This window comes from Pangasianodon hypophthalmus, chromosome 22 (genome assembly GCF_027358585.1).
Source record: "Pangasianodon hypophthalmus isolate fPanHyp1 chromosome 22, fPanHyp1.pri, whole genome shotgun sequence".
NCBI lineage: Eukaryota > Metazoa > Chordata > Actinopteri > Siluriformes > Pangasiidae > Pangasianodon > Pangasianodon hypophthalmus.
Window position 1 is genome coordinate 10517650 of NC_069731.1, and position 18561 is coordinate 10536210.

Below are 18561 nucleotides of genomic sequence, written 5' to 3' on the forward strand. Positions count from 1 at the left end.
CTAGTGAGCTCCTTTATTGAATATTATCTACATTTTCTTTTTCTTTCTTTGATTTTTTTCTCTCTCTGCCACTATACCTTTTATGTCTCATTTGTTTCATACATTCTGGATAGTCTTTCTCATTAAGCTCACTGATATGTACTCTCTCACTAGTGTTTATTAATGGATTTACAGACATGCACACTGTACCATTTATGAACCTGGTGTACTCATAACTCTGTACTACATGGTGTTCAAAGGTGTGAATGTGTCTGTATCAGGTTTAGGGAGAGATTGGGTGTGAAGACCGTTAAAGCACTGAAGAGGAACAATAATGGCGTAACGCATGCTGCTATTGACATGCTCTGCGCCCTTATGTGTGTAAGTGGCTGGCTGACCTTGCATGTAATCTCTTTCTTATACACTTAGGAACACCTGTTCAAAATGCTCATTAATGCAATTATCTAATCAGCCAATCATGTGGCAGCAGGGTAAATGCATAATATTATTATGGTCGAAAGCTTCATTTAATGTTCACATCAAATGTCAGAATGGGGAAAAATGTGGTCTCAGTGACTTTGACTGTGGCATGGTCTTTTCCTAATTTTCAAATGTTGACCCACTATAAAAAGCCATAAGTAATGTCTTCTGGTCTTTTTACTTTTCGAGCGATGAAGCCCTGGACAAAGGGCCAAAAGAGAGTGCAGAGTTCCTGTCAAAGCAGATGGAGAGCCTACTGTCAGATGTGGTGCAATTGACAGCCTTAATGTTGAAACAAAAAAAAAAAATTGATGGCCCTCAGCAGAAGGTCCCAAAAGAGACCTAAGACCTCCTCTTATTCCTCAGCTGGAAAGGGCAAGGATGTCCTATCAATGGTGGCGTTGGGGACACTCTTTGAGTCTGGCAAATATTTGTCGGTCAAATCACAGATGCTGCTGGCACCTTTGGCAATGGCCTACAATGGTTTGGAATTAGCCTCTACTATTTCACATGCTAAAGACAGTGGTTCTAAACAAATCTTAATAGCTGACCTGAAAATGGCGATGACCTTAAATGAGGTTTTCCAAAACTGGAGGTCATTTGGGGTCACTTATTTTACAAGTGGGGTTGCGAGAGAAACTCATGATCTCCAATTATTTTGCAAAATAAGATTAGAAATATCGAAGATGGTTTTTGTGTGGTAATATTTTGAAATGTCACTGGGAGTCACAGTCAGACAAGCTACATTTAAATCGATAGTGTACCTGTTATTTCAGTCTTTTTCACTATGTTGTCATTCTGCGCTAGTGTCAGTCTGTTACTGAGTCTTAACACTAACCGGTTTTCCTATACCAGTTACTGTTTGAATTTTGAAGACCAAGAGAGAAAAAGAGAACAGAGTTAACAGAGATAAAGCTGGCACTAACTTATCAGCAGCATTGAGGCAGGCAGATGCATGCTGCCCAAGTACTAAGTGCAGGTGCTAGATTTCCAATCTGACAAAGATTTTTCAGGTCATCTCGTGTATGGAATGTAGCAGTGGACCCCACATTTATGAGAGGAACAAGCTGTTTGATACCGCACTCTTGGCGGTAGGGCACTTGGGCCAGGTCGCTTACTGCCAATGTGAATTTGACAAGTTAGCCACACAGGTCCTATTGGTCCTGGGTGCACAGTAAATGGACAGAACCACAACTGTGGCCTTTCAGCAGATGTGAAAATTATCTTTTGAACAGGGGATGAGCCTATAGGTAGAACCCCTTAGAACTTGCTTCATGATGGCCAAGGGCTGCCAGTAAGACTATTCACAGCTGAAAACATAGCTCATTGGACAGCAACCAATTTAGACCAGCAATCACTGTGGACACTGCAGACAGTGTTGAAGAAATGGGTCATCAGCCCCAAAATACCGCAGTCAGAAACATTGTTGTTTCTTGAGTGAGAGGGGCACAGGCCCTGAGGAACAAGATCTACCTTCAGAAAGGTGTTCACCTGGGAGGCGGGGGAAAACTTTGAAGTACTCAAACCAGACCGTCTGGCACCAACAACTATGCCATAGTCAAAATCACTGAGATCACATTTTCCCCATTCTAAACATAACCTGAAGCTCTTGACCAGCATCTGCATGCTGAGCTGCTGCCACATAATTGACTGACTGGATAATTTCATAAACAAGCATTCTACAGGTCTTCCTAATAAAGCCGATGGTGAGTGTATATGTCCTTTTGTTTGTGTTGTTTTTAAAAGCACCACATTTCTAGTTGTGTGTTATTGCTGTTACAGCCAATGCATGATGATTATGACTTGAGGCAGGAGCAGCTGAACAAAGCCTCTCTTCTATCATCCAGAAAGTTCCTGGAGAGCCTTTTGGAGAAATTCATCAGTAACGTGGTACACTGCTAATTAGTTCACCTTAATGTAACTTAATTATGGCTCTTTAAAAATCATATAACAGACTTTGGTAACCTAAAAGAAATCTAATATGCATAGTTCTAGTTTTATGTGCAGCTGTCTAACACTGTTTCCATCTCTTTTCAGGACCATGGTACAGGCGCTTTAGTGATCAGTGCACTGCTAGATTTCTTGACCTTTGCACTTTGTGCGCCTTACAGTGAAACGAGTGAAGGCCAGCAGTTCGATATGCTGCTGGAGATGGTGGCCTCCAATGGACGCACACTTTTCAAACTCTTCCAGGTCTGATGCAAAACATTCTGCACTGTGTGTGCTGACACAATCCAAGTCAAACAATGTGCTTTTTTGTAGTACAGAAGAGGTATACTCTATGACCAACCATAAGACCCATACAGTTGGGTCCATAAGTATTTGGACAGCGACACAATTTTCATAATTTTGGGTCTGTACACCACCACAATAGTTTCAGTAATTGAAATGCATGTGCAATTGGGTTGAGGTCAGATGAGTGACTCGGCTATTTAAGAACATTCCGTTTCTTTGCCTTTAGAAGTGGTTGGGTTGCTTTTGTGGTATGTTTTGGGTCATTATCCCAAATCATTATCATTATCTGTACTGTGAAGTACCATCCTATCCTGAAGTACCATCCTGTATACACTTCAGAATTAACCCTGCTACTTCTTTCAGCAGTCACATCATCAATAAACACCAGTTACCCAGTTCCATTGGCAGCCATAAATGCCCATGCCATAACACTGTCTCCACAGTGTTTGACGGGTGATGTGGTATGCTTTGGATCATGAGCCCTTCCTTTCCTTCTCCATACATTTCTTTTCCCATCATTCTGGTACAAGTTAATCTTGTTTTCATCTGTCCAAAGAATCTTCTTCTAGAACTGGGCAGTTTTTTTTTTTTTTTTTTTTTTTTTTTTTAAAGCAAAGTCCAGTCTGGCCTTTCTGATCTTGAGTGTTACCAGTGATTTGCATCTTGAGGTAAACCCTCTGTATTTACATTCATGAAGGCGTCTCTTGATTGTACACTTTGACAATGACACGCCTGCCTACTCAAGAGTGTTCTTGACTTGGCTAGACGTTTAATTTTTTCTTCACCAAGGAAAGAATTCTGCAGTCATCCACTTTAGTTGTCTCTCTTGGTCTTCCAGGCTTTTGGTGTTGCTGAGCTCGCCAGTGCATTTCTTCTTTTTAAGAATGTACCAAATTGTTGATTTGGCTACTCCTAAAGTTTCTGCTATCTCTCTGATAGGAAGGCCTCCTTCACTTGCATCAACACCTCTTTGGACCGTATATTGAGAGTGCCCATGAACAGCTACCAAATGCAAATTCAACACTTGTAATCAACTCCAGATCTTTGACCAATGAGGAAACAGGCCACACCTGGCCATGAAACTGCTTATCAGTCAATTGGGCAAATACTATTGAGCCAGTAAAAAAGGAGGGATTATGTAAAAAAAAAATGGCTATAATTCTGGTTAATGCAATATTTTTGTTAAACCACTTGAATTAAAGCTCAAAGTCTACACTTCACATCTTGATTGCTTCATTTAAATCCACTCTGGTGGTATACGGAGGCAAAATTACGAAAATTGTGTCACTGTCCAAATACTTATGGACCCGACTGTATGTGCATTTTGAATATCCTATTCCAGATTTAGTCCCCCCTTTGCTGTTATAATATCCTCCACTCTTCTGGGAAGGCTTTCCACTAGAGTTTGGATTCTGGCTATACGCATTTCCCCATTCAGCCACAAAAGCATTGCTGAGGTTAGGCACTCTTGGACGAGTAGGCCTGACACACAGTTGGCATAGTTCATCCAACACAAAGGTGTTCAGTGAGGTTGTGGTGAGGGCTCTGTTCAGGCCACTTGAGTTCTTCTACACCAATCTTGGGTAACCATGTCTTCATGGACCTCGCTTTGTGCAAAGGGGCATTGTCATGCTGGAACAGGTTTGGGCCTCTTAGTTTCACTGAAGGGAAATTATATTGCTCTACAGCCTATACAATTGTGTGCTTCCAACTTTGTGGCAACAGTTTGGGGAAGGCCTATATTTGGGTGTAATGTTCAGGTGTCCAGAAACATTCAGCCATATAGTGTATGCACTAGGTTATGTCTTATATGTTTCTCTAGATTTATACTGATTGTTTTTTCTGTTCTGTTGTCTCTGTCTCTGCAGCATCCCTCTATGGCTATAGTGAAGGGTGCAGGGCTGGTTATGAAGGCCATAATTGAGGTGAGATTCCATTCATTTGTGAAGTATTATTGTCTTTTGTATGAATAATTTATATATGTGTGTATCTGTCTTCAGGAGGGAGATAAGGAAATAGCCACAAAGATGCAGGACTTGGCATTGAGTGAAGGTGCTTTACCCAGACATCTGCACACATCTATGTTCACAATCAGCACTGATCAGAGGATGCTTACGAACAGGTAAACACACACCTCTAACAGCACCACACCCCAGATTTCATCCCAAGCCTGCTTAATTTAGACATTTAAAATGCACAGTGTCACTACAGAACATGTTAAAATGTATCCAGTCTCGGAGTAGGAAGAACATAAAGTTGCAGAAAGATCCCTGTTAAGCCCTCAGTTTATGATTATCTTATTGTGTTTTGTGAGATTTAAATAATTAAAGTGACAAAAATGCTCTTGTGTTGCTTGTAGACAGCTGAGTCGTCACCTCGTGGGTTTGTGGACGGCTGAGAATCCTGTTGCTATGAACCTCCTCAAGAGAATCTTTGTGAGATTGCACACAGATTTATTGACTCCTATTAAGAGTTTTATTTATTTATTTATTTATTTTAGTAAAAATCTTTCACTTCCAAACATTCCAAAATCTTTAATGATGATTTTATTCTTTGTTTGCTTGTTCCTTTCACTGATTCTTTTTTCTATTACTTTTTCTTACTTTCTTTTTTCCTTTCCTTTTCTTTCCTTTGTTTACTCTCTCTCTCCTCTAGCCAACTGGGCTCCTGGCATATTTGGACAGCTCTGATCCTGTGCCAGAAAAGGACGTGGACAGAATGCACATCCGTGACAACCTCAAGATCGCTTCTGTAACTTATATCTTCACTTATATCACAATGAGTAATAACTATTCCATATACCAAATAAACATCATTTCCAATTATCTTTGTCTGTGTAGGACCAGTTTGGACGCACTAAGGTGCCGGAGTGGCAGCGAATAGCGGGCAAGGCTGCCAAAGAGGTAGAGAAGTTTGCTAAAGAAAAGGCTGACCTGGTGCTCATGCACTGGAGAGACAAGATGGGCATTGCACAGAAGGAGGTGAGCCAAGTTAACTGGAAAACTCAATGAGCCAAAAAAACTGTTGTAAAGCAATCTTTAAAAAGTCCATAAAAGGCAGAAAAGCTGAGTGAATGCATGAACATAGAGGAGAACATTCTAGAATCTGTGCAAAGACGACACTGGGTCCACATCCTAACTGTCCTCATCCACATGTGCACCAATACCTCTACAGTCTCTCGTTACACAATGATATGTCTCTTTTGTATTCTCAACTTTCTAGTAAACCAGTATAAGAACAATATCATTTTACAGTATTTTAACAGTATTAATTTTGCACTTTTCTGAAGATGTTTTTTGAAAACATTTTATTTTCAACAGCCTCACATTAGAATAAATGTCATCTATGATTAAAGTGAATTCTTCACAAGCTTTGCTCTTTGAGTTATTTCACTCAAACTCTTGTCAGAAAGCCAGTAACTGGCTGCTGAGCAAGCTATCAAAAGCGCTTCCATTATTGTACATTTTATGTGAATGTAGTAAGAAAGTGTTTAAAAATGGTCTTTAATAATCAGTTAATATTTTTAAACATTATACTGCAATATAGTGTATTTGGTTATTGTTAGCTGTCTACCACAGTATATTGGAATTGATATTAAATAAAGAATATATATGAGCTCAAAGTGCAGACTTTCAGCTTTAATTTGAGGGTATTTAATCCAAATCCCAACATACACTATATGGCCAAAAGCATACAATTTTCTAGAATGTCTTTGTATGCTGTAGAATTAAAATTTCCTTTCACTGGAGCTAAGGGGCCCAAACCTCTACTAGCATGACAGTGCCCCTGTTCACATGGCAAGGTTCATAAAGACATGGTTTGTCAAGGTTGGTATGGAAGAATTTGAGTGGCTTGCACAGATCACTGACCTCATCCCCATTAAACACTTTTGGAATGAACTGTAATGCTAACTAAAGGCCTTCTCTCCCAGCATCAGTGCCTGACCTCACTAATGCTCTTTTGGCTTAATGTGCACAAATCCTCACAGCAACTCTCCACAATCTAGTGGAATGCCTTCCCAGAGGAGTAGAGGCTGTTATGGCATCAAAGGGCTGTTATAGTCTTTTTTCATCCAGCCTTTTAATTAGGTTGCAATTCTACCAAATTAAAAAATTCTTGGATTTAATGATTTTTACTTAATTAATTATATTTTTGTTGAGCTATCACATGAATTGTGATCAGCTGACCACAGTATCAATAATATTTCTGTTATTTCTGCCCTTTCCAATCTCCCTTCCCCTTAATGTGGTTGTCTGCTTTGAATGAATGCAGCAGGACAGGAATAACTTGGTGAGTATAATTGACCACTGAGACATTGTGTTGGCATTCTTGGAATTAATTAATGTTTTTCCTGGGGTTTTTGTTCAACTACTATTTTATGAGGATTTCTGATTCTGCAACACCATTCTTTGTATGGGTTCATGTACAACTATTTGTTTTATTGTCAAGTCAAGTCAAGTGGCTTTTATTGTCATTTCAACCATATACACAACTGCAGTTAGTTAACAGTGAAATGAAACAACGTTCCTCCAGGACCAAGGTGCTACATAAAACAAACACAGAACTACAGGAGACTACATATATTTACATAAAGTGCACAGTGCAAACATGTGCAAACAGCACAAGACAGTACAAAACCTCCAAAACAAGACAATGGGCACAGTAACTTACAGTGCAGTGCTGACTAGTTCTTTATAAGCCTCACCATAGCTGCCATGTTTATAATAGGTTTGTAATAAGCTTCATTTGAAGCTCATTGAAGTTTCACAATTTATTGTCCCCATGCAGAACCCAAACCAAAAACCTGTTGTCTTGAGGAAGAGAAGACAGCGGATCAAGATAGAGGCCAATTGGGAGCTCTTCTACTACAAGTATATATTTACTTGCCATTTATATTTTCTAATTTAGGCACTGTCTGATTTTGCTCTAGTTTGTTTAGTATATCATGGGAAACCAGTAGTACTTTATAAAAATGACAAAAAAAATCATAAAAATTATCTTTATAGTCTAAAAAGTGGGAGACTGTAAAATCACCAGTATTTCCTAGTTTAGGTGTGATAATATACTGATAGTCCTGCATATGAGTGTATGTACAGTCAGGTCCATAAATATTGGGACAGTGACACAGTTTTGGTAATTTTGCCTCTGTACACCACAACAGTGGATTTGAAATGAAGCAGTCAAGATGTGACTGAAGTGTAGACTTTCAGCTTTAATTCAAGGGGTTTAACAAAAATATTGCATTAACCGTTTAGGAATTACAGCCATTTTTTACAGAGTTCCTCCATTTTCACAGGCTCAAAAGTAATGGGACAATTGACTGATAAGCAGTTTCATGGCCAGCTATGGCCTGTTTTCTCCTTATATCATGATAAATTAAGGAGATAAAAGGTCTGGAGTTGATTCCAAGTGCTGAATTTGCATTTGGTAGCTGTTCATGGGAACTCTCAATATGCCGTCCAGAAAGGTGTTGATGCAAGTGAAGGAGGCCATCATTAGGCAGAAAAACCAAAACAGACCTATCAGAGAGATAGCAGAAACTTTAGGAGGGCCAAATCAACAATTTGGTACATTCTTAAAAAGAAGGAATGCACTGGCGAGCTCAGCAACACCAAAAGGCCTGGGAGACCACAGAAAACAACTAAAGTGGATGATTGCAGAATTCTTTTCTTATTGAAGAACAACCCCTTCACAACATCTAGCCAAGTCAGGAACACTCTGGAGGAGGTAGGCCTATCATTGTCAAAGTCTACAATCAAGAGCCACCTTCATGAATGTAAATACAGACGGTTTACCTCAAGATGCAAACCGCTGGTAACACTCAAGAACACAAAGGCCAGATTAGACTTTGCTAAAAAAACCTCTAAAAAAAGCCTGACCAGTTCTGATGCAAGATTAACTTGTACCAGAATGATGGGAAGAGAAAAGTATGGAGAAGGAAAGGAAGGGCTCATGATCCAAAGCATACCACATCATCCGTCAAACATGTGGAGGCAGTGTTATGGCATGGGCATGTTTGGCTGCCAATGGAACTGGGTCACTGGGGTTTATTGATAATGTGACTGTTGATAGAAGTAGCAGGATGAATTCTGAAGTGTATAGAGCTATACTTTCTGCTCAGATTCAGTCAAATGCTGCAAAACTGATAGGACAGTGCTTCACAGTACAGATGGATAACAACCCAAAACATACTGTGAAAGCAGCCCAAGAGCTTGGAAATTAAATGTTCTTAAATGGCCGAGTCAGTCACCTGACCTCAACCCAACTGAGCTGCTTTTCACTTACTGAAGACAAATCTGAAGGCAGAAAGACCCACAAACAAGCAGCAACTGAAGATGGCTGCAGTAAAGACCTGGCAAATCATCTCAAGGGAGGAAACTCAGCATTTGGTGATGTCCATGGGGTCCAGACTTCAGGTAGTCATTGACTGCAAAGGATTTACCTCCAAGTAATAAAAATAATCCTAATATTTATGATTATATTAGTTTGTCCCATTACTTTTGAGCCTGTGAAAATGGAGGAACTCTGTAAAAAATGGCTGTAATTCCTAAACGGTTAATGCAATATTTTTGTTAAACCCCTTGAATTAAAGCTGAAAGTCTACGCTTCAGTCACATCCTGACTGCTTCATTTCAAATCCACTGTGGTGGTGTACAGAGGCAAAATTACCAAAACTGTGTCACTGTCCCAATATTTATGGACCTGACTGTATGTCATACATGTCATGTATGTACATATAAATGCATATGAATTTGTCAAGTATAGGTGTATTTCACTTAGGTAAGTCCTGTAGGTGTCATGTATGTACACATGTGGGTTGATTGTGTAACAGACTTATGTCCAACGATTTTTTTTGCCTTTAAAAAAAAATGCATAATACATATCTAGTACCTCTCATACACAGTCAGGTTCATAAATATTAGTACATTGACAAAGTTCAAACCTCTAAAACTGAGATGCCACCCATTAGTCAAAGTAATATGTTAGTTTAGTGCCCTTTAATTCCAGGTAAGAAATGGGATTATGACACTGCCGCAGTGCAGTTTCTGATTGTTTAAGCTATTTCATTCAAACCCATTATGTGTGTGGCACACATGTGCATGTGCGCGTGTGCGTATGTGTGTGTGTGCTGAGCAGGCCAGTGCGATTACCATTAGCCTACAGTAGAACTAAATAAATGAAAATTGAGTGGAAATGTTGTTAACATGTCTACACTGCTTTGCTTTGAGCCATTTGCTAATGGAGTGACATTGACGAAGTTATTTTAGCTGTCTGCCACAGTGTGTTGGAGTTAATTGGAATTAAATAATGAATATGCAGAATTTCCACTTTAATTTGAGGATATGTACATCCAAATCGGGGGAACAGCATACGAATTACAGTACTTTTTTCTGTGATCAAATATTTATTGAAAATGAGCGATCACTATGTGACAAAGATATGATAGGATTTTACATGTTCAAACAACCAACAAAAGGAACTTAGAGACTGTACATACATGCACAAAAAAGCAAAAACTACAATATGAAATCAGTGTTACACACTGAAAGTCCCATTTTTACACAAAATATGCACACAAACATGAGGACACACAAAACACCAGGGCTCAAAATGCGTAATATCGAAAACTGATGTTGGGGAAGGGGCCGATCTTAATCATTCCAAAAGGCTCTAACTTATCAACACCACCTATCCAAATATTCAAGGTAGCTGCTGTGAGACCAGCGAGCACAACAGTGATTTTGGAAATGCTAAGAGATTATTCAAAATCAGAACAAGTAAGGTCAGAGGCACTGAAGTAGAAAACAGATCAGATAAATTGGATGCTACATTTTTCCAACACTGAGCGACAGGAGGGCAGTCCCAGATCATATGCAGAAAGGAGTATGGCACCTTCATTTGACACAGTTTGCATAAGGGATCACTTATATTTTCTTTGGCTATGTACTTGTACTCTGCACAATGACAGTAAAGTTGATCTAATCTAATCTAATCTAATGACATTCATGCAGTGGAGTTTAAGAGGGGTTAAATACTGTACGTTCTATGCATATAATCAAATTAAATTTGTTGGTGATCAAGGTTGCAAGATGAGTCATGAATATTAGACCACACAGCCTTCCAACTAAAGCCAGGGTCTAAACTTAAGCAAACAAGGCTCCAGATCTATCAGTTGAAGTCAAGGTCCACTGTCTTTCAGAGTTTAGCTCTGCAGATTTGAAGAACCCTGTGATAGAGCATGCTTCACTGTTGCCAATATCAAATGTAGTAACATTTTAGACCTCGTTGACAAGCATAAGCTATTGTATGTCAATCATAAACATAATTACTGTAAAATACTGTTCATTTGTATTATTTGTTATGCTTAAATTACATTTATTAATTTCTCAAAATGCATGAATAAAGTAGGCTTTTCCCCAGAGTTCTACTAGCCCTAGCTCTGTAACCAGTGGAATCTTAAACTCAAAATTTCACAGCAGAATGCTACTATAGAAGACTTATTTCTGTGAAAATTTCAGGTATGTATCTAGTCCCCCACCAGAGATATTCAACCCAAAAGTGTGGAGAAATTTTTTTTTAATTGCACATTCTTGCCCCCATCAAAAATACAAAAAGTCTCAAACCTGAAATGTTCTGTATGCACACTATACTTACCTAGGTACCCCCTAAAAAATTAAGACTGAGACTTGAACCCTTCACATTATAAATTGACCCTAATAGTGGAACTGTGAGCAATCTTGAGCATTACGTTAGGACTTAAGTTCTAAGTCTAAAGAACAAGAATGTGCAAAATGTTTATATATCTACATGTACCTTGTAACGTGTTCTACATAGCAGTTTTTGGTCCAAGGAGCTAAGACTATCCTGAGCCGAGATATTGAGGTTTCTGTAAACAGCTATATAACCAAAATGTATTGTGTGCCATGACACAAAGATGGCGTCATGGTTAAACCAAGTGAATTTTTTTTAATGGTGGTTTTGCAATGCCAATACATAGAGGTAATCAATCAAAAAAATAAATAAATAAATAAAAAGAAAAGAAAAATTAAAAACTTTACAATTATTGGACCACTTCAGATGGACTGACCCAATACAGTTTGCATAACATCATAAAAAGAGTGGAGAAAAACAATTATACACCAATCAGCCATAATATTAAAACCACTGACAGGTGATGTGAATAACATTTGATTATCTTGTTACAATGGCACCTGTTAAGGGGTGGGATATATTAGGCAGCAAGTGAACAGTCAGTTCTCGAATTCGGTGTGTTGGCAAGCGTAAGGATCTGAGCAACTTTGACAAGGGCCAAATTTTGTTGGCTAGACGACTGGGTCGGAGCATCTGCAAAATGGCAGGTCTTGTGGTGTGTTCCTGGTATGCAGCGGTTAGTACCTACCTAGAAAGTGGTCCAAGGAAGGACAATCGGTGAACCGGTGACAGGGTCATCAGGCTCACTGATGCATGTGAGGAGCAAACACTAGTCTCGTCCAATCCCACAGAAGAATTACTGTAGCACAAATTGTTGAAAAAGTTAATGTTGGCTATGATAGAAAGGTGTTACGACACACAGTGCATCACAGCTTGCTCCATATGGGGCTGCGTAGCCGGAGACCGGTCAGAGTGCCTATGCTGACCCCTGTCCACCACCAAAAGTGCCTACAATGGGCACATGAGCATCAGAACTGGACCATGGAGCAATGGAAGAAGGTGACCTGGTCTGATATATCACGTTTTCTTTTACATCAAGAGTCGTTTATTTGTCAGTTTCACAGTTACACTGGGTACACTGGCCATTGAAATGCTTGTCACAAGGCTCAAATTTAGACATGACAGTACAAATACTTATTAGACATGAACAAACACACATTTGAACATGAGTGGTTGAGATGATGCTGTAATGTAGTAAGGTAAATGAAACTGGTGTACAATGGCAGAGTAAAAGTGACATGGGCTGTTACATTATTACAATGGCAGAATAAAAGTGACATGAGACAACAAGTGGATGGCCGGGTGTGTGTGCGTTGGTTACGGAAGAGATGCACTATCGGAAGCTGAGATTGAGCATCTGTGGGTTGTGCTGGAAAACAAGTCCAATCCATGGAGGCCCCACCTTGTAACTAATAGGCCTTGAAGGATTTGACATCTTGGTGCCAGATTCCACAGCATACCTTTGGAGGCGGAGTCCATGCCTCGAAGGGTCAGAGCTACACACTATTAGGCAGGTGGTTTTAATGTTATGGCTGATTGGTGTATCGTCACTATCTTTGAAAAAGGAACAGTTAAAGCACCATCTGTTAGCACGTTTATGTGTAGTGCTCAAGGCAGCAGTACAAAAAAATCACCTTGTGTTCAGATAGGGCTATCTGAAGTAAAATTACGTGATTAGTTCAACAGAAAAGTTAAGATAAAGCAAAAAGAAAATCAATTCTGCCAAAGAAAAAAAAATAGTAGTCTCTTAGTGAAGGGTTGATTGATTACCAAACATCTGTAAGTTCTGAACTACTGGCACAAGTTTGCAGAGCACCTGTTGCCCACCCTTGTTCTCTAGATATCGTAATGATTGATTTGTCGAGAGATGAATCCCAAGTCCTCACCCATGATGAAGGAGCAGTCAGTCAGTTATAGATTTTTGCTGTGATTTTGTCATTAAAAAGTTTTGTCCAAATACATTAGGGGAATACACAGAAATGAGAGCCACCCTCCTGTCAAGATAGCAGTCACTATCCTGCCTGCATTGTCTGTCCAAGTATTCAGTACTCTGGTTTTAAGATTATGTTTGGATACAATGGCTGCTCCTTTAATTTTCATTTAGCTGAGCACAACACAACTGTGGGGTAAAACTTATTGGCTAATCACCCAGTGTCTGTGCGTAACAAATGCATTTCCTGTAACAGTGCAACATCAATGTACTCAGAGTACTGACTTGCTTGTGAGGAGCATTTAATCTTCCAAAATTCCAAACCAGAATCAAAAAGCTCACCTATTACTTAGTATTAATGTTACTGTTTACTGAGAAGTAGCTAAAACAGTGGTGCTTGCTGCCAAAAATAAAAAAAGAGCTGTACATATGCCCATACTGATGTCAAGTCTCACATCTATGCATAATTACCCTGCAGATTAAATGAGCCCCAGTTTATCTGACAAGACGGAAACAAAGATGACACTTATAGTCAACAAAAATGAACAAATTACCATCACACAGAATGCCCTGGACCATGATCATGAATGGCTATGGTTTTACATGTCATCCTTGCGCCTGGACCATGCTAATCTTCTCTGTATCGTTCCAGTTTCAGTATATGTGCTGCCGTAGCAAGTGTTACCGGCCTCAGACCTAGGGGATATCTGGGTCGGCAACTAAGGACACACAGGCGGTTAAGCACTGTGTACCTGTGAAACTGTGAAACAATAGAGACAGACAAAATGAGTGTCGTTCCCTTGGCGCGTCATTTACTTCTGTGATCGAACCTATTAGTAACTATGAACACTTCTCATGTTACATGACATCTATACATGGGATAACGTGATATGGATACAGTACACACAACATAACGTGATATGAATACATACACACAACATACACGTATACATATGCATCCATTTACTTTACTTATTTCACATAATAAAACATTGAGTTACATAACACACATACAGAGCAGAATATGTGCGCCAACAAATTCCATATACAAAACTTAAAGAGTAAACCAAAGTTCCTAACAAGTGTCTCACATTACTCAAAAGAACCAAACACAAATGTGTCACAAACACACATATCAAGAGAAATACATCAACCACTGTTGCATTTAGAACGTTTACAATGTGATTTGCATCGGGTTACACACTGAGCATGTGCATGCATAGCATTCAATATGGCTATTGAACAGCTAATACAACAGGTGCACGGTTAGCTGTACCACTACATAGCAAACAACTCATTGCTAATGTGTTTAAAATTACAGACATTTTGCCATACACGAACATTATATGGTACACTCTTAAATGAACTTAAGACAGCGTTAATCATTTACACCTATGACCTCAATTAAATTCGGCCTCAATTTAGCATTTGGCAAAATTAGATTCTCCGAAACATATTAGAATTGCGCAGTCACTCAACACACTTCGTGATCACTTTCAATCACGTCAACAAAGTCACGTTAATCAACAGAAAAAATGTTTAAAGTATATATATATATATATATATATATATATATATATATATATATATATATATATATATATATATATTACTTTACCTGTGAAACAATAGAGACAGACAAAATGGGTGTCGTTCCCTTGGCGCGTCATTTACTTCTGAGATCGCACCCGGGAGAAAACTAGTCTCTACTTTGCTTCACAGGAGCGCTCAAGCGCCATCTACTGATGTGGCGGTGTTCTGATACACACATACGCATGTGCATGGACAACTTCACTGGTGATGTTCCTATTTTAAAATTAGGGGGGGGTGTCTCTTTTCCATTAAAAATTTAATGTGCCCTTCATTAACCCTTTACACAAGCACATGAATGGATATGGGGCAGCCACAAATTAAGTCCCAGCCTGGCAGACTTAAGAAATGCTAAAGCTAACCCTTCCACATGCGTTCAATAGTCAACACATTACTCATTAAAAGAGAACAAGAAACCATGAATGAACTGACAAATTATACAGTCGGGTCCATAAGTATTTGGACAGTGACACGATTTCTGTAATTTTGCCTCTGTACACCACGAAAATGGATTTGAAATGAAGCAGTCCAGGTGTGATTGAAGTGTAGAATTTCAGCTTTAATTCAAGGGGTTTAACAAAAATATTGCGTTAACCAGAATTACAGCCATTTTTTTTTTTACATAGTCCCTCCATTTTCACAGGCTCAAAAGTAACTGGTCAATTGACTGATAAGCAGTTTCATGGACAGGTGTGGCCTGTTTCCTCATTATTTCATGACAAATTAAGGAGATAAAAGGTCTAGAGTTGGTTCCAAGTGTTGAATTTGCATTTGCTACCCGTTCATGGGAACTGTCAGTATACGGTCCAAAGCGGTGTCAGTGCAAGTGAAGGAGAACATCATTAGGCTGAAAAAACAAAACAAACCTATCAGAGAGAGAGCAGAAACTTTAAGAGTGGCCAAATCAACAAACTGCTGAATTCTTAAAAAGAAGGAATGCTCAGCATCACCAAAAAGCCTGGAAGACCACAGGAGACAACTAAAGTGGATGATTGCAGAATTCTTTCCTTGGTGAAGAAAAACCCCTTTACAACATCCAACATCTAGCCAGGAACATTCTGGAGGAGGTAGGCGTATCATTGTCAAAGTGTACAATCAAGAGAGATACCTTCATGAATGTAAATACAGAGAGTTTACCTTAAAGATACAAACTATTGGTAACAGTCTTGCTAGAAAACATCTAAAAAACCTGCCCAATACTGGAAGAAGATTCTTTGGAAAGATGAAACAAATTAAAAGATTAACGTACCAGAATGATGGGAAGAGAAGAGTAAGGAGAAGGAAAGGAAGGTCTCATTATGTCATGGGCATGTATGGCTGCCAGTGGAACTGGGTCACTGGTGTTTACTGATGATGTGACTGCTGAAAGAAGTAGCAGGAATAGTTCTTAAGTGCATACAGCTATACTTTCTGCTCAGAATCAGTCAAATGCTGCAAAACTGATAGGATGGCGCTTCACAGTACAGCTAGTGATAATGATTTGGGATAATGACCCAAAACATTCCACAAAAGCAACCCAAGCGCTTCTAAAGGCAAAGAATTGGAATGTTCTTAAATGGCCGAGCCAGTCACCTGACCTCAACCCAATTGTGCATGCTTTTCAATTACTGAAACCAGAAGATGACACTATAGATGCTATAAATGTAAACAACAAAAAATGAACAAATTACCCTTACACAGAATGCCCTGGACCAGGAACATGAATGGATATGGTTTTGCATGTCATCCTTAGTATATGTGCTGCAGTCAAATGCAGAAAAAAAAACTGATAGGATGGTACAGATGGATAATGACGCAAAACATAGCGCGAAAGCAACCCAAAAGCTTCTGAAGGCAAAGAAATGGAATGTTCTTAAATGGCCGAGTCAGTCACCTGACCTCAGCCCAATTGAGCATGCTTTTCACTTATTGAAGACAAAACTGAACCCTGAAAGACCCACAAACAAGCAGCAACTGAAGGTGGCTGCAGTAAAGGCCTGGCAAAGCATCTCAAGGGAGAAAACATAGCATTTGGTGATGTTCATGTGTTCCAGACTTCAGGCAGTCATTAACTGCAAAGGATTTGCATCCAATTATTGCAAATAATCCTTATAAATGTTAGTTTGTCCAATTACTTTTGAGCCTGTGAAAATAGTGGGACTATGTAAAAAAATATTTTTGTTAAACCCCTTGAATTAAACCTGAAAGTCTGCATGTCCATCACATCTTCATTGCTTCATTTTACATCCTTTGTGGTGGTTTACAGAGGCAAAACTTTGAAAATTGTGTCACTGTCCAAATATTTATTAACCGACTGTATAAAACCATATGCTCCAAAACTGAATAACGCCAGTTAACACCACAAGCACTCAGTTGCAGCTGATGGCACCTAATAAAGTCATAGTCCTTGACTGAGTGTGTTTAAAACCAAAGTACTGGACACCAATGGCATCAAAATCAGACAGACTTCCTTTAGATTTTGGAGCCATAGTTTCTAACAATTGCAGCTTGTTCTGTAGAAAAAGGGCCATTTTGGCAGGTAGAAATGAGTAATTTTAGAAGGGTTAGCTAGAAGCAACAAATCGAGGCCACTGTCTTGTTCGTTAGATCATGTGACTCCCGATTTTACAGCACTTTTAAGGGTCAAAAGTAATTGGATAAACTAACAATCATAAATTTAATTGTAATTTTTAATACTTCGTTGCAAATCCCTTGTAATCAATAAATGCCTGAAGTTTGGAACCCATAGACGTCATGACTTGTTCTTGGTGCACTGACTTGGCCATTGCAGAGCATGCCACTTCATGCCACTTTTGCCTTAAAAAAAGTCTTAGGTTGTTTTCGAAGTATGCCTCAGCTCATTGTCCATCTGCAGTGTGAAGTGCTGTCGAATGGGTTTTAAGCACTGAAAACAGTGAAAAACAGTATCAGTATTATTCCTTACTGACTGACAAGTAATTACAAATCATAAATGTGAGTAACTCGCATGTGTATGTGGTTAATGCTCTCTACAGATTTAATATGGATCATGCACAGTCGAATCTAATCTGGAACCTGAAGACTCGTGAGGAGCTGCGTGATGCTCTGGAGGGAGAAATGCGCTCCTTCAGTGTAGACCGAGAGCTTGGGAGCACCAATGTGATTTCCTGGAATCATCAAGAGTTTGAGGTGTGTGTAGGCTTTTTGTATACAGCAGCAAAAATATTTTTGGATTTTCAGTCATAACTCATAAAATATGTTTCTGGAAATGGTAGTGTATATTCAATCATTGAACAGTATTATTAAATGAAACGTTATTAAACTATTTAAATTAAAGCCTGTGTTAAATTAAAGCCGTCTAGCACTCATCTGGAAGAATCATTGCAATAAATAATCTTGAGACATGAGCTTTTTGACATGTACTATTGTTTGTTGGATATTTTTAAAATGTAAAGTACAATGCAGAAATCACCATCAATCTATAATGACCCATTTTCAAGAGGAATTTATAATTATAGGCTGGAATAAATCTGATATCCTCTGTATTGTTTATATGGAGGAGGTGCCACAAAAAATTGGCAAAAGTATGCAAAAAAGTATGAAATTGAGTATGAAGGTACTTTAATACTTCAAGGACACTTATGAGTATTGTGCCCTGTGATCAGTGCGAGGGACTG

General features: G+C 39.0%; 1 protein-coding gene and 1 non-coding gene across 4 annotated transcripts in view; one reads left to right on the top strand and one right to left on the bottom strand.

The window, feature by feature from the left end:
- LOC113541200 (dnaJ homolog subfamily C member 13) overlaps nt 1–18561 on the top strand; it is a 154212-nt gene that overhangs the window by 83284 nt on the left and 52367 nt on the right. For 2 of the 3 annotated variants that reach the window (XM_026938046.3, XM_026938043.3), the window contains exons 13-23: nt 261–360; nt 2242–2349; nt 2497–2652; nt 4563–4619; nt 4695–4816; nt 5054–5129; nt 5350–5445; nt 5535–5675; nt 6967–6984; nt 7483–7565; nt 17920–18073. In XM_026938046.3, coding sequence (XP_026793847.3) covers nt 261–360; nt 2242–2349; nt 2497–2652; nt 4563–4619; nt 4695–4816; nt 5054–5129; nt 5350–5445; nt 5535–5675; nt 6967–6984; nt 7483–7565; nt 17920–18073 — 1111 coding nt within the window. The remainder of the gene's footprint in view (nt 1–260; nt 361–2241; nt 2350–2496; nt 2653–4562; nt 4620–4694; nt 4817–5053; nt 5130–5349; nt 5446–5534; nt 5676–6966; nt 6985–7482; nt 7566–17919; nt 18074–18561) is intronic. The other variant, XM_034298136.2, reaches the window with a different exon arrangement.
- On the bottom strand, nt 13911–14014 carry LOC113541360 (U6 spliceosomal RNA). Its single transcript, XR_003404173.1, has one exon. It is a non-coding gene; the product is annotated as a U6 spliceosomal RNA (small nuclear RNA).